The 16,724-nt window shown below is 41.1% G+C and overlaps 1 protein-coding gene across 6 annotated transcripts in view; it reads right to left on the bottom strand.

The window, feature by feature from the left end:
• Window positions 1-1,802: 1,802 nt before the first annotated feature.
• The window catches only part of LOC117413259 (leucine zipper protein 1-like), a 57,095-nt gene continuing 42,173 nt past the window's right edge, over window positions 1,803-16,724 (bottom strand). For 5 of the 6 annotated variants that reach the window (XM_058997599.1, XM_034022163.3, XM_034022166.3 and 2 more), the window contains 3 exons: window positions 12,885-16,133; window positions 4,978-5,202; window positions 1,803-4,428 (listed from right to left, as the gene is read on the bottom strand). In XM_058997599.1, coding sequence (XP_058853582.1) covers window positions 4,999-5,202; window positions 12,885-15,851 — 3,171 coding nt within the window. In that variant the 5' untranslated portion in view covers window positions 15,852-16,133 and the 3' untranslated portion in view covers window positions 1,803-4,428; window positions 4,978-4,998. Of the gene's footprint in view, window positions 4,429-4,977; window positions 5,203-8,918; window positions 9,124-12,884; window positions 16,134-16,724 lie in introns of those variants that run through there. The other variant, XM_058997600.1, reaches the window with a different exon arrangement.

Genomic DNA, 16,724 nt, shown 5'->3' with positions numbered 1-16,724 from the left:
ACTGTATAAACTAACAGATATAGAATACGAGGGAGCGAAAACTGCCAAAGAGTCTTGCTTCCTGGTATTTATATCCAACATTTCAGGGGAAATCCATGATTAGCTACAGCCGTGACCTGCAACCTTTCTGCACCCAGGGGCCATATATCAGCAATGCTCGCCAACTCTGTAAGCTAAAGCAGCGAAACAGCAGTACTTGACTTAGTAGGAATAAAAAACTGTAGGCTTACTATTGTAGAAATGAATACTGTGGATTTAAAGCCATGCTTTGAGAAGCTGGGGTTTCAAAAGAGTCAATCCGCCTTGTTTTTTCTTTTATTATCATCAAAGTGAAGAAAGTGAATTGCTCCTAATTAGAAATTCCTAGAGCTGGGTTATGGAAAAAGATTGGAGATCACAAGGCTGTGTATACTAATATGATTTGCATCCAAAGAAACTGGGGATGTCTAGAGCCATCACCATAATTCCAGTAAATCAAACCAAATAACACTTCACGGCTCTCACATGTTCCTATATGAAAGAAGACGACATTATGGTATGTTACTTTCTAATGGTTTGTTCACAGCAATCAATGACCATTGCTCTTGCACGCTCTACATCTCCATGAGAAGCTAGTTCATGAATATTAGGTAAGATTTACTGGAATTTCATTTAAGAAAAGTTGCAGAACATTCTTCTCATTCCTGTGCACGCTGGTTAAAATGAAGACAAGAGGACCGATATAATTTAGTACATAACCAGCCACCTCTCACAGGACTGTAAGACAGCCATACCCCAAACCTCATTTTAGTGGAAGAATACAAATACTGAAAGCAGAAGCTGAAATCCCGATAGGATACAATTAGAGTTTATTTACGAGAAGGATTTTTTTTAAACGGTGGGGAAAACCAGCGTTTTCATAATTAACAATACATATGGCTACAAATCAGCTTTGACAAGTCTGCAAGGCAAAGCTTGAGGCATGTCCAGGGTGACTCCTGGTCTTTAACAGACAAACACAGAGGCCTTCGGGTTAGAATTATTATACAGCTGGGGGATTGCACACACTCCTACTATCAGAAGTATGGCAAATTAAATGCTTTTCTTTAAACTGTAACTGAAATGAATGGATGAGAGACAGGGGATTATTAAATAATACCCGCCAGCAATCGCTTTCTGATTTATCCTCCTTAGGGTTTTGCCATATGTAGCTCCCTTGTATTTTGGCTAGTTTTTGGTTCCCAGCTCCTCCGTCCAGACATAGTCCTCTTCAGAGGTTGTAGTAGTAGGGTAGTTCACAATTAAACTAGTTTCCATTTACAAGATATTCTTGATGTAAGGTTATTACTCTGAACATGGCAACTGGGTGGTACTAAAAATCTAAGCAGATTTTTCCACAGGTCTTCACATCTTACACCTGGGTAATGCACTGCGCTTATGTAATGACATCACACCAAGGCTCTATACAAACCAGTCAACCAATGAAAACAGTTCACTGCTTTTTACAGGCAGGTACAGAGGAGAGGTCACTGAGGTGAACCAATCATCTTTGTTTAAGATACTTGCAACCGTCGAAAAAAGTGTTGACACCCAAGTGGAATCCATGGTCAGGTCACCACAAATGAACGTCTAGACATTGGCTTTCGATAACATACATGGTGGTCTTTGTTTATGGAGAATGATGCAACACAGATGGGAGTTTGTCACTTGAACAGTAGAGTTTACAGGAATAATATCATCAGCTTTAGAGCTGGAGTCTGACTGTGGCTTTCCGCAGATGTCTTGTGAGAGGAATTCAAATAACAACCCAAGGGTGAAGACACTACAGCTGAACCTCTTTATTAAGGAGAAACAAACCAGTGTGCTAGCTCCTTAAGGGTCCATGCAGAAAGGACAAAAATTAAATACAAGATCTGGATAATAAAGATTTGCATTGACGTTCTTTAAATTGTATGGCACAGTGTTGTGTGAAATATCCTCCTGCAATGCCCAAAGGTATCTACACAGACTGTTAAATAAAATTAATTTAAAAATAACCACACACAGTTCAGGGAGTTTGCACTGCAAACACTCCATTTGGTGGTCCTTGTGGGTCTGCGCACTGTGCAAAACAACTGCCAAAGAGGACCAGGAGATGGAAGGTTTCTTGTAGTTTGTTAGGTTTGCAGAAACGCAGGTTTTGACAGTGGCAACCCCATCAGGAGAATACAGGATTGCAAGGAATCACATCAGCTAAGCATTGCTGAGAATGCGAAGTCCCAGGAAAGCCAGAGTGTGGGAATCCATGGCGGTGCAATGACCTCCATTTGAACTCAGATTGCTATCAGTCTACAGTACATTAATTCAGAAAGACCTCTGACCACAAGGCTACATTTTAATCACAGATCATCTCAAATCATGGCTGACCCATTCCCTAGATTTCAAGGAACTTTCAGAATGTTGATTTCTTTATTGAGTTTCAAGAAGCCATTTACTGTACTTGGATAAGCAAAGCAAAATGCTGTGGCAAAGGACAGCAGGGAGCGAATTACAGAAGACACAGGCTTGACAAAACGTACATGCTCATGGCAACATCACACCCTAAAGATTTTCAGTGGAAGAATGTGATCCATTATTTGAAAGCAAAAGAGTATTAACCTTCTTCAACCAGTTAGTAAAGCCAATAGTATGATATCAGGAGTCTCCAAAGGTGTTGCTTGTACATCAGAATAATGCCTACATTTAATTTCAAAATATCTAATGTGTTTTTGAAACACTGCAGGGGGTTCCATTCAGGTCCACCATTCCTCTACTGTGACAGGAGTTGGAAATCATCAGTTATCAATGTAATAGTGGGGCGAGGATAGTTTCACTGGTCATTAAATTGACACTAATTGCTTGATTAGCATAATTTAACATTGGCAAACTGTCAAATAGGTTTTAGTTAAAATCCTTTTCAGTGCTTCCAATTTATATAAAGTTTATTTAAACAATTTGTTTAAAATAGCTTCAATATTGTATTTTGTTTTATTAGGTGCTTAACCTTCTGGAACACAACCCTTTCTAACTGCAATTGATCCCAATTTCCACCAACCAGAACTAAGCTAAGAATGTAGAACTCTGCATTAGCAATCTTCAGCACACACTGACTGGGAATTCTGAGATTCTACTGTGGCTACTATTCAAACATTGCTAGTGAAGCAAGTGTATAACGTTGTTCTACAGCTCACAAAGCCAAGACTCTTTAAGTCTCCACAAAGGAAGACACATTACATATCGCACAAATACATTTAAAAACAATTCACTTTAAATGGTTTAATGGAATTATTTGAATGTAATAATGCATTTAGATAAATCCATTTTAATAAATCCACTGTAACAAATCAGTACTAATGAAGAATAATTCAGTTGCATTACTGTTGAATTTAAATTGTCTTTTCAGTATGCATTACACAGCAATGCTTATAACACATCTCTTTGCAAAAAGGTCCTATTTTGCTTGTTTTCTATTTTATAACAGTGTGTGTATGTGTGTGTTATGCTTGCTATACATTACATTTAGTGGTGTTTAAACTGTGCATTCCTGTACTCCAGTGCTGGAGTTCCTGTATCGGATATGCCAGTGCATTTTATTATAGAAAAGTCCTTCGTCTATTGTAGTATATCTATACAAAGTCTTTCTTTAGTTACAGAACACAAACAAAGAGACTTGTGAAACTTTGTAATCATTCAAACAATTACAAGAAATAAAAAAAAAAAAAAAAAAAAAAATTATTTAAAAAAAGAAGTAATTCGCTCCCTGCGTTTGGTCAATTCTGACTCCCACATCTGGTCAGTAACTTACAATTTAATTACAAAAGAGCCCTATTTTAAGGCAATTGCAAAAGCACATTTTCTATGAGGAATACAATTATAACGGTGCATAATTAGCTACCCTAGTCTTACTCCTTATGCACAAGCGAACCTGTGCCGAGAACATGATTGTGAATGAGATTTTCAATAACGCAGTAATCGCGCATTATTTAAGTAGTACACCATTTAAATGAATGTATTCCTCCCCTGATAACGTGCCTTTTGTCCTTGCAGTTCAAAATAAAAGCCCAAAGTGTGAATCAGCAACAGGTGCCTTATTGCCAGTTCTGACTGTAATGAGTCCTATTGTGAGAGTTTCTCCTGAGTGATGGATATGCAAAGGTCTCCCTCGTCAAAAAAATAAACACACATTTATATATTTAGATATACAATACATATGTATGCAGGTTGTATGTATCTATCAGCTGGTAAAACTACATCCATGGAGAATAGTTCCTAGAAAAATATACAAGTGCCATTTCCTGTGGAATGGGCAAAAACAATATGACAACAGTATCTCAGGAATATTTTCTTTCAGAAAGGCGAGAGGTGCTACTCAAAAGAACTATGTATAACGGAGATGTCTTCCCCAAGGGCACCTGGAATGGGGGGAAAACCCTGAAATGAAAACAAAACATAGTTAAAACAAACAATTATATTCTGGTAACAACAAGAAAGCTATTTATTACACCATTCAATAGTTTAGCTCTGTATCATTAGAATGCAGGCTTGGTTTACACTCCCAGTTTATTTATACTCCCTCCAGTGAAATCAAGTTGCTACTACAACTCCAGTAATAAAAATTAAAACATGCTACTGTTTGGGTTCCATTCCACATACCCTCCTAAGTTTTAGGAGTATATTTCTTCATTTCTACCTACGCTGTAAGAGCAGGTAGCGTTGGTAAATCACAGTTAATCTTAGAACTATTATTAACTCTTAACTGATTTGAACAGTGTTGGTTATAAATCCCGCTACCCTTTAAATTCTGTATGAATCCGGAGGATTCCTCCAGGGAGGATTAATCGAACCCCTTATTACCATCACTAAATACAATGATAATATTTGCAAGATTCACCACTTTTATGGCAGGTTAACCAGTTTTATGGCAGCAGTATTTGGATCCTCCAGTGTTTAATCATTAAAAGCAGTTTAGCAGTTCCTTACCGGTGAACAGGGGCGGCTGGTTTAGTTGTCGGATTGCCGGTGGTTCCAGGTTCGTCCCGTGGAGCCCCTCCCCTCAGACCGGCTGCTCAGGGGCCGGCTGGATATCCCCCCTTGGCTTGGACACAGCTCGTGATTGGAGGACTGCCTCTTGCTCACAGAGCCCAGGTCCGATGGAGACTGCCTTCTTCGGGAGGTGGCCGATAGGTCTGTGCTGTCCTCTCTTGCCTGCAAACAGGGAATCACACTTCACATAATGGCTAAAAACAGCAGTCTCTAGCGCATAGCTCCTTCTTATACAGCACAGCTTTCAAATAATGGCTGTAGGGTGCTAGCTGGAGAGCACTCCTTGGAGATCTGGGACAGAATATAGCTAAGGGGCCAATGAAATAAGTTTGGTCTAAATTTAGTCGCAACAGTCCACATCACAAACCACTGCACAATTCAGTCTCATGTAGAGAGAGGCCCATGACTGAATGGCAGACAGGTCTTTCAGGTCAGGTGTACTAGCAGCTCCCATGGATACTGCTGGCACCGTGCTTGACCGAGACATCTCGCTTCCCATATTTTATAGTAATTCACAGCTAGCTCATAGACCCCGATTAGCAATATTCTTTGATTTCTATTTCTGAATCGGGTCTGTAAAACTAGCTGTAAAAGTTAAAATTAAAATAGAAAAGGACAAATAAATAAATTCCTGTACAGATTCGGATGTACCCCCTTTTTAAAATCCGATCTGTTACACTGTATTCAGTTTGGTGTATTACATGACGCGTTTCCATACAAGGCACACTTCAATGAGAATCACACACCTAAAGTAAATAACATAGAAGGAAGTTGATGCGGTCCTCAAGCTTCAGTAAACAGCTGCACGATGAGGAATACAAAACGCATTTAACAAGACATGAGCAGGTTTACACGTGCAGTACACTCACAAACTAGAAACCTGTATAAACAAACACACACGAATGCTACCGGAACAGAATGCAGGCACTCGTACTCCAATAATACAAGGCTCTAGAAGATGGACATTTCACCTACAAGTCATGAAATGTATACTACAAACATTGCTTCATATTTAATAGGGTATATTTGCAGGAATTAACCACCCTATAGCCACATTGTTATTTTTACCAGGTGTATCGAATCCTGCTGTATGGAGGCACATTTGTGCAATTTTGCTAGTTTTTAAATGCGAGACCCACCTTTAAACAAGTCTTCAGTATGTTTAGTGTTTTGAGATGTGATAAATAGTAAAAATTACCTTTAAAACTATAGCAATTGCACAAGCGAGCCTACAAAAGTTTACACATGTAGTTCCGTTACAGGTGAAAATCAACTTCCATTATAATATTTTTGGCCATGACTTGGAGGCTAAAGTCCCCATCTACAGACCCTTGTCGCTGGACATGACTATCCAGCAGCCTGGCAGTCAGTCAGTTTTGATCACAGCTGAAGTAAAACCCCTGCTCTTATTCACTGCTGTTCTCGGGAGCGGCTGAGCTGTTGTGTTTGAACTTGGCCCTCTGTCCATTAAGGCTGTCCAATTTCAAAAGGCTGCTAAACCCGGTTTGTGTTGATTTGTATACGACTACAGGTGCATTCCTGTGTTGGCAACCACAAAGCCAAAAAGTTGTCTTATTTATAGTTCAATAAAGCAAGCATTCACGTTGCACAGGATGTTGTGTAAGGAATGTACTGTGGACTAGAATAGCAGTGAAAGGTGTGGGGAAACATTCATCGGGAAAACAATATTCACTTTTCACATGCTCAGCTCACCACACGTAACTCGGTGGCATATTTCAAACAGGTTGTGCTGAGATCATTCTCAGGATTTCATATTGGTTTTGTCAAGATCATAAGATGAACGGTTTTAAATGCGAAATCCTGAGACACAGTCCTTAATGAGCCACTGTACACATGGGTCATTTATGTGTTAATGTGCACAAGACTCTACTTCCGCTAGATAAGCCACAGCATGTGTGTATACAACCCAAGCAACTTTGTCAGCCCTCTACATACTTTGTTTTTATGACAATCAAAAAAATAAATCAATAAAATACTAGCAGGGGTGTTTTTGCAGGGAAGCAAGCTCGAGTCAGAAGCAGTGAAGACTTCATAAAGCAGAACTGCAGCTCAGGATGGCCGCTGTACGCCCCTGTAAAAGCGTCTGGCTGGTTGTTATTACAGAGCTCCCTGAATCACCACTGTGCAAAGCTGTGCTGCCGAGTCGCCAGACAGTGTCTGAGAGCTCTTGGCTGCATTTCCACTGCGGCCTGCTGGCCCTCCAGTTGAGGAGGGGCCTACAAGTAGTGAGAAATGATAAGCTTAGGTCTAGAGCGCTTACTAGGCAGGGCATTGCCATACATGGTCCAGTGAACCCGAGGAAAAAAAAAAAAAACAACTACAAAATGATTATTCAGATATTCAGCTGTGGCCAAATTAACTAATTTTGCTTCATAGTCAAATGTGTTGAATAATGTTACATTGACGTATTGAATTACTAAGTATTTAAAATGATCTATTTGCTTTATAACCTGCAGCTGAAAATCTGGCAAAGAAAATGACAAAAATAGAAAAATGTGACATTTCGAAATTGAACGTGAAATACTGTACTATTATTACGGCTTCAATTATGCTCACAGCCTCAATCCTATAATTCTTGGTGATGCAAAACTTTTGGCCATAGCTGTATATTAGAGTATTAAATAATATCCAAGTGGCTTTTAGGCAACAGTAGTAAAAGAAATTGCAATCCCTGACTCCAGTTAGATGTATTAACAACACTGTACTATTTTTCCACATGCAGGAACAGCTATATTAAAAGTGGACTTCAAAGGTTAGTACATTACCACATATGTACCTTATGCTCTGTATTGGTTGTTAAGGTAACTCCAGGTATTTTCTTTAAAAACAATTAGGACCGTTTTATGAGCTCAAGTGAGATCCTACAGTGAGTTTCCATGGAGGGTAGCGGTCAAGGCAGAATTGTTAACAGAGTCACTGCCAAGCGGAAGGCTTGGTAATTTAGGAGTGAACACAGGGGAGCTGGAAGCCACTTAGATTGTTACAGTTAAAAAACAGAAAGGAGACTTGGTTAGGTATGCAATGCAAAACAGAGACGCTTCATAACCTGCGGCTGAAAATCTGGTAAAGACCTAACACCTTTTCTTTCAGTCTGGTTGTCATACCCTAACAAGGTGAAGCAACTCTGTTCCCACGTTTCTTTACCAGTTCAATGGTGACTGATACAGAAATGTAAACATGTAGATGTTTCAAGTGGAGATATCTTCTTTGAGAGTAAACATCAACCCCCTACCCTTTGTTAGCATACTAATCCCACTGTCCATTTTCTTCACTTTGAACAGACAATAAAGAGAAGCTTACTGGCCAAATAAAAGCCCCTTACCATTTTCACAAATCTCCATGGTTGCCTATAACTAATCAAATGAAACATTGTATCAAATTTGTGGGTTTGTTGGTCTGGAAATACTGGAAAATTAAAAGCTGCTAATCAAAAAAAAAAAAAGTAAATGTTGGCTGACTGGCTTCATTAAAAGGAATCAGATTGCCTGTGCTATGAATGGGAGAAATGTCCATGGTCCCTAGGTAGATATGATAACCAGCTCGCATTTCATGCATGGCTTTTGTATTCACGAAAGCATTGTAAAATAACCTATAAATTAAGTCATTCAACAGAGCTTTCTTTAACCTACAGTACCAGATGTGAGCCCTACAGTGTAATGAAAATGGAAGTGACGAGAATAGTGATATCCAACCTACTATTACAACAAATGAGTGCAAACTGTTATCATCATCAATAGACATTTGGTTATCTTTTTAACATATTGACATGTAATTAACAGTTATCAAATAAAGGGGACGGAAAGGGGGACAGGAATTGAGACACCCTCTCCCTCCTCCACATATTTGTTGCCATGTTTGCTTTCACACTATTCCAGGGTCACTTCAAAGAATGATAATTGCATTTTAATATTAAGAATATACTGGCTTGGAAAGACCATGCCACTGTAATACAATGTCCTATTAGTCTGCTGTATTCCTATGTGCCGATGTGAAACTAGCTGCCTGTGGGTCAGAGTGGCTCACTGTCCATCCATGTCATCCGTCACTGAAGACTGCCTCCTGCTGGAGACAAACTCATATTTTACAACCACAGTAAGTGGTCTTGACTACTGGAAACACCAACCTCTGTTCAGCTATCATTTTTTTAATGCAGAAATGGAATTGCTGGCAAAGATCTCATAATCTGAATGTGTGTTAACAGGAATAAAGTAGGAAATGGAAGTGAACGAAAAGCACACCACCTATAAACGTCAACCCCCTCTGGACAAATTGTGGCACAGTCTCTCAATGTTTGACCCCTTTAAAGAGAGTACCAAATGGAAATAAGTACAAATTACACCAGAATGCTACAGTAAGATAGAAACAAAATTGTGTAATGAAAACCCCAATGGCAATTATCAGTGTACAGTGTGACTGGTTCGGCTAGGTCATCTGGTTCCAAATGGGCTGAGTGCCAAGAGATCCTGACAAATCCCAGCTGAACCACGGACTCCTCATGCATCCCTTGGGGTCATGTCCTTTACCCCCTTGGGCACCAACAGAAAGCGATTGGCTTTGTTGCTGTTGATCCTGCGCCAGCGCTCAGGAATACACATAAAACGATGACATCATTGCTTTGCTACAGTTATGAATCTTTAGTATGATAAATATTAAATTATAAGCTGCTGAGGATCCTTCATGCAATCAAAGTGCCGGCCTCGCCTGCTGTATGCCTCAAACAAACCCTGCATCATATTTTGTTTCTGCTGTGCTGAATCCTCAATATTGTTATGGTTGACATCAATATCTTGAAGAAAACATTTTCGACACCTTATCAACAGCAAAGTCAATTGAAAACAGTTAGTCACAATTGGTCACGTACCACAACCACCTAAAACAGAATTCATCTTTTGCTTCTTTGTATGACAACAGACAAAATAAAAGGTGTGTTAATACAGTTGGACCTTGTTATTCATACAATAAATCAGTAGGTACAGTAATAGTTATATGATTGTAAGTGTGTGTGTCGAAAGTGTGTGTTTGAGGCTGCATGCTTACTGTCTCCACAGTGCTATGTGGAATGCTGACTCCTAGGTTTCACACAGGAGCCTCATAAACCCCAGGATCCCCCCTAGGCTGCAGACCTGAAGTTACACAGGTCGTATACGACACAAAAACAAGCCATGTCTTGACTGGTATCAATGAGAAAGTCAATGAGGTGGAGTTTTCCAACAATAAGGCATCATATAAAATCATTCATTACCAAGAATGTGCATGACAGGTGCTTGTTACTTACCAAATGTATACACACCAAGCAACTATATAGAAAGATAACCAACAGTCCTAGCGTCTTATACTGAAAAAAACATTGAAATGGTTGCATAGAGTTACAGAGGTAACCCACAAATGCACGCTGTACCTTTTTAAAAAAAAAAAAAAAAAAAAAGTGGGGGGGGGGGGGCTTTTTTCAAATGCTGTATGACTCTCTTGAAAACTTCAGTTGATTTAGCATGATTTCATTTGTAATACTGTATGAGTAATTAATTAATATCGAGCAAAGTATCTGAAAATACAGTACTGCCTGTAGTGCAGGGTCATGGTATTTTAAAACACTAGAATAGGTGACTGCTACTAAATTGTACAATTAGCAGCTACCAGTTAGAGACAGATTAACAACATTTTCAATAAAACATGCTTAAGCATGACTTCCGTTGTACATCATAGCAATTACTGGGTAGGCTAGCGCATTGCAGATACTTTTTTGCATTTTTTTAATTTTTTTTTTTTGCTTACGCTGATTTCTTGGAATCAGCTTTGTAAAACTGCTGTTCCCAGCAAAGTCTTTCGCTATTGCTGCAAAACATGTGAGCTTACTTTATATAGCCTAGTGAAATCCAGTAGTTGAGCAATTTAAAAAGTGGACTTGTTTCAATTATAAATGTGAAAGTGAAACCTGTGTAAAAATGGTTTTAGTTTTACATAAAAGATGGAATTTCTACTGCAGTTGAAAGTAAACTCTTATTTTACTTTGGTGGTGTGTGCTTGCTTGAACAGGAACTTCGTTCATGAATTTCCACCCTGAGCACTTTGTCTGTGATTCAGCACTAGTAAAAATACAGAACCTTACAGTGCTCTCTAAGATATGCAACAACTACATACCAGTTTAGACTGTGATAGTTACTGTAAAGTAACTGGGCTATTTCAGGTTTTACCTACAATAGTAGCTACTGTGTTGTCTCATTAAATCCCAGTTTTGACAGACATCCCAAATCTCTGTTTGTGACCTATATAAATGCCTGCTTTGAATTTTGAAGTAGGCCATGGATATTAGTTGTTGAACATACGCATCTACAGTTGAATTGAGCTTTTTTCCCCCTAGTAACAGTTTTCCCTTAGAAAACTGCTGTTGGTAGCCATTAAAAGGTTGGACGAGTCAGGACACAACATAACAAGCATAAGTCTTTCCACATTCCCTTTAGGTTAAGCAACTCAAGCTAAGCATTTAACAGGAATAGAAATCTAATTTAACAGTAAAAATGTTTAATAACAAAAGTATACTTAAAGAGAATTGTTTGAGCTTTCTGAGTTAAATAAGGTCATGTCTTATCATTACAGCACAGCTGCCTTGTATTTAGTTTATTATATATTTATCTTACAGTATCATTGAAATGTATTTGTTGTTGTTTTTTTTTTCTGCTGTATGTTGTTTCGAACTACGGCAATGTGTATTTTTCCCTGGGAACTCAATGGAAATGAGACCTCAGTCTGTCAGTAAGGAATTATTACCGTAAAAAAAATTACGTAGTGTGCGGAATGTGATTTCCTGACAATTGTATTAAATTTACTAACATTCTATACAGGGTTACAACTAGACTTCCCTCCTTGAACACTGGCATAGAACAACATATACAAGACACACAAAAAGCACTGTGTTTCCTTATTGTAGCTATTACCTTAGTCTGATTTGTGCTTTCCCTTACTGCACTCTGTAAAATACAAGCTTGTGTTAATGCTGACAAGCCAGCGAGCAATACCCGATTCAGAGGAGAGTGGCGGTAACGCACCAAGTGGGCTGCAAGTCGAGACGCATCCTCTTGCTGAACCTCCCAGCATTTAGAGAATGTCAACAGCAGCCAGACAAAACACTCTGGATGTGTGTTCCTGGGGCCTTGCCTAGCTGAGAAACGCAGTAGAAAAGAACTGGCGACAGATCTGCACAGAAAAGGCTATCATCCCTGTGAGGAGAAGCAGTGTTACCCGAGATGGTGCTGTTCTCTACGATTCTACTGGAAATGTATATTGAGCAGTGTATATAAAAAGGGGGTAGGCTAGTGTGTGTACCGACCTTTCCTTCGCACCATTTCTGCTACAATCACTGTAGTTTGTGTAAAGAATTCCCTTGTTTAGGTCACACTGTCACGAGGAAGTAGAGAACAGTGCAGAGGGAGGCTGTTAACGTTTTCATATTTTGAAGCGACACACTTCCTTGTACCAGGACAGGAAATAAAAATAAATCAATAGATGTGACCCAAATATGAGACTTTGTGCAAGTGTCTTCTCATGAGACAGGACTGCTAAGCTGATCTTCTATCATAAGACTCATGATTTATAACTAATGCTTATAAATCTTCTGGAGCAGCATCTAGACTTCCAGTAAATAATTGGGCAAGTCCTTGTCATCTTGCATCACCATATCTATTCCACCTAAAATACAACAATATTGTTTAAAGTATGCAACCATAGTGAAAAAGCAAGTTGCACTGAAAAGCAGAATTCAAATGAACAATGAACTGTGGCTGTTGAATATAACTGGGTGTCATTCAAAGGTGATGCCATTGACTTACCGGTGACTTTGGGCGGTTCCTATAGGACAGCTCCTGCGCGGTTATTGGCTCATGGGCTTGGGTGTAGCTCTTCCTCAGGAGGCCCTCGGTTTTGCTCCTTCTCACCGGTTCTGGTGGTTCCCAGGGACCCACAGTGCTGTTTATCCTCCGCATGTACAGCTCAGCAGGGCTGGGCTTAGAGGTGTGGCTGGTCTCCTCCCCGTCCAGGACGGTGGTGGCCCGATAAGCCCTCCACGTACTGGAGGAGTCAGAGTCCTCGTCGCCGGCATCACTCTTGGGTCCCTTGCCCTCATCAGTGGAGAATGCCCCTTGCTTGGTCCTCCAGGTGCTCCTCACAGTCACGTTCTTCACATCTGGAGTGTTCTCCTCCCTGGTAGACTGGTGGCTCCTCCAGCTGCTGCTGCTGCTACTGCCGCTGCTACTGCCGCTGCTGCTGCTACTTTCAAAGGACGTCTCATTATTGTTATTCTCCATTGGTTCCAGGGCCTTGATGGTGAACGTGCTCCTGGAGACCTGAGCTTCTATCTTGTCCTCTGCTGGAAGGTCATCCTCGGCCTCCTCTGAGGATTTTAGAGTGAATTCACTCTTGGGGATAGAGATCTCGTAGGGTATGGATACAGTATTAGGGGACTCCCTTGGAGTTATCACTATATTGCTGGTAGAGGTATGCCTTTCCTTCGGTGCATCGCTGCTATTGCTACTGCTGCAGCTGGACCGAGTAAATGTTGGCTCGGAGGGGTATATGGTAATGCTACTAGACATCTTGCTCACTGATTTGGTGGAGGTTCTGGATTTGTTTTCTGGAATCAATGGCTCCACCCCAGTACCACTCATAACCTCCTTACAGTCGATCTCCACAATGGCTGGCTTGATGACTGCTTTGGATCTCAGCGCCTCCCTTGGGCTGCACACTCTACGGATCTCAATCCCTGTCGGGGTGTGTGTTGCTTCCGAAGACATGCCTTCAGTGGCCGTGGCTCTGGCTGTTTCTTCCTCAAAGGAACTTCGAGTGGATGATCCTTCTGAAACAGAATCCTGCAGTCTGGCATAGCGAGTATACTTCGAGGACACAGACGACCTACCACTTAACGCAGTCACCTCAGGGGCTGGATCGAACTCACCCAGGGAGGACAAGCGCCTGGATCCTGTGGATTCAGTCTCAAAGGCCGAAGATGGGCTCTCAGACCTATTATCCTGCAGTAGTAAAGCAGCTGAATGAGAACGGTAAGACAGGACTGACCCGTTGGACTTGGAAACAGGGGTTGACGCCAGTCTCTCCACTGGCTGATCCAGAGAACATGCCTTTGTATTCTGCTTTTCAGAGAGTAGTGCACTGGCAGATTTATTTGGCTTCTCCAAAAGTGTATCAGTGTTAACGGATTCAAGGTCGCTTCCAGAGTACAACCTCTCTGCCCGGTTTTTGCCATCACTCTCATTGGTTTTAGAAGATGCTTTCCAAGGCTTTTGGACACTCTGGACGTTAGCAGCCGGAGGGTAGCGACTGAGAACCGAAGGCAGCTCCCTTGTTTTCTTCACCTCATTCTGGGATGTGCTTGTGGACATGTAGCTGGAAGTCACAGCTTTTTCTTCCACTCCCCTTCCCCTTTCCTTGACCCCAGCCTCAATCGGTGCTGTTGTGCCACCTTTCCCAGCCCTTCTGCTCTTCAAACTAGGACTAAGAGCCCTGCGGACAGATTTAGGAGAGCTCTCCTCTGGTTGACTGTAGTCTCTGTTCCTTATCCTTTCCCTTCTCTGCTGAGGAGAGAGTTCTCGGGTTTTGTACTTGGAGACCGACTGATCTGTTGCCCCGCTCCTGTACTTGGGCTTTTCCTGCCGGAAGCCTCCCCGGACATTAATTTCCTCATTCTCTGCTTTGCCATTCTCAAGGATTTTAGCACCGCTGAGCAGCACCTTCAACTGTTCCATCTGATCGCTCAGGGCTTTGCTGTGGTTTTTCTCCATCTGGAATTTCTCCTGAAGCTCTCCATTCTTGGCCTCTGTGTTTTTGAGTTCCTCCTCAACCAATTCGAGCTGCTTCAGGCGGTTTTTGAGTCTCTCAATCTCCTGGTTGAGATCCTTCACCTTGTTGTCCTCCTGGCCCTCACTACTGTTCTTTATGTTCTCAGATTTGTTTCGCAGACCCACGTCATCTGACAGCTTCAAGTAGTCAAGACTCTTCTTCCTCATACCAACCTTGGTTGTCAAGCCCGGGGAAAGATCATCTTCTATCCGGAGATCCCCAATCTCTGAGGAGCGATGGAGGAGATTGGATGCATTCCTGCTTTGGTCTGCCACGTTGATCCTATTGTTTTGTTCCAGTTTCTGGGTCAGCTCCTGTATCAGCTGCTCGTCCTGCTTCTGCTTCTCCAGAAAGCTCTTCCTCTCATTGACGAAACTCAATGTAAACGACTTTAGCTTTTCCAGCTCTCCCATCAAGCTGTGCTCAGCTTTGTCCAGCCTGCTCTCGGAAGACTCAATCTCTTTCAGCCGTGCTTTAAATGTCTCCAGCTCCGAGGCAAGCTTCTTGGTCAGGTTCTTCTCCTCATTCAAGCTCAGACAGAGCTGGGTGCAATCTGACTTACTCTTGGTGAAGGCTTCTTCCAGCTTCTCCATTTCGGCCATCCTTCTCTGAAGCCGTTCGGTTTCGGTCTTCAGCTCTTTGGTCATATTTTCCTCTGCCTCCATCTTCTCATTGAAGAGCCTGCAGAGTTCCTCTGCCTTCCTGACTTCCTCATCCTTGCCCTCTATTTTCAGGACACGTTTACGCATGGCATCCACATCGCTGAGCAGACTGGAGTTGCTGCCTTCCACCTGGATGACCTTGTCCTGGAGGTCCAGAAGTTCATCTTCGGCTTTCTGCAGGTTCTTGGTAGCTTCCTCAAGCTCATCCAGACGGCGACCAAGGCTCTGCAGTTTGTGCCGCAGATGGCGGCTCGTAGTATCCTTATAGCTTGTAACGTCAGCCATGGCTGCTTTTACTGGACAGTCTTCCCAGACGACCACATTTGCGTGGTAGTGCGTTGGGCACTTTTTATTTTTTTACAATAGGTTTTCTTGTTGCACTAATGAGAAGTCTTTTTTCTGAATTGTATCTTTGTCCTTTATTTTGTTCCCCTTTTTATCCTTTTTTTACACAGATATTTGATATACAAACGAAGGTAACAGATCGTTATAATCCAGTCTTCTGTGTTGTTTTTTTAATCTGGCCTTTTCATCCTTAGGGTTCGCTGTCAAGATGAATATACAGACCTGAAACGACAGAAGAAAAAAACATTAAGAAATCCTTCTCACTATTTTTGTATCTTTAATAGTATCTTAAAGTGGATGCTATTTTTTCATTTAAAACTAACAGCATTGACCTTTGGCTATCTAAATTTGGGATTCATTAAAAATATACTGTACTATAATTCAAATATATTAACCTTGCTAGGCTATTGTGGTTGAACCTTGCACAGTACATGGTTCACTTTAAAACTGTTCTTTTACTGTACAGTGCAGTCATGAACATCGCTGATATGATACTAGCAGTGAACAACCGATGAAGGAGACGCCCTATAATTGAAGCTTAAAATTCGGATGCCTCCAGTTACGTTAAAGGGTCAATAAAAAAAATCACATCTGGTTGAAACAGAAGCAACATGAATGCAGTATATACAAGTTAAGAGGGCAACTGCACCCCTTTAGATCATTAAAATAATGTAAACTGTTACATATATACCCTTAATTTACACTGCAATACATATGCAAGGTTTGCAAATTGCACAGAGCTCTCTGGTTTTAGCTAACAGAAGCTCCTGTCAGAATGGGGGAAGGGGGCTGCTCGCTCACTCTTGCACACGG

Source organism: Acipenser ruthenus, chromosome 23, assembly GCF_902713425.1.
Source record: "Acipenser ruthenus chromosome 23, fAciRut3.2 maternal haplotype, whole genome shotgun sequence".
Taxonomy (NCBI): domain Eukaryota; kingdom Metazoa; phylum Chordata; class Actinopteri; order Acipenseriformes; family Acipenseridae; genus Acipenser; species Acipenser ruthenus.
This window is presented reverse-complemented; position numbering and strand designations above follow the sequence as displayed.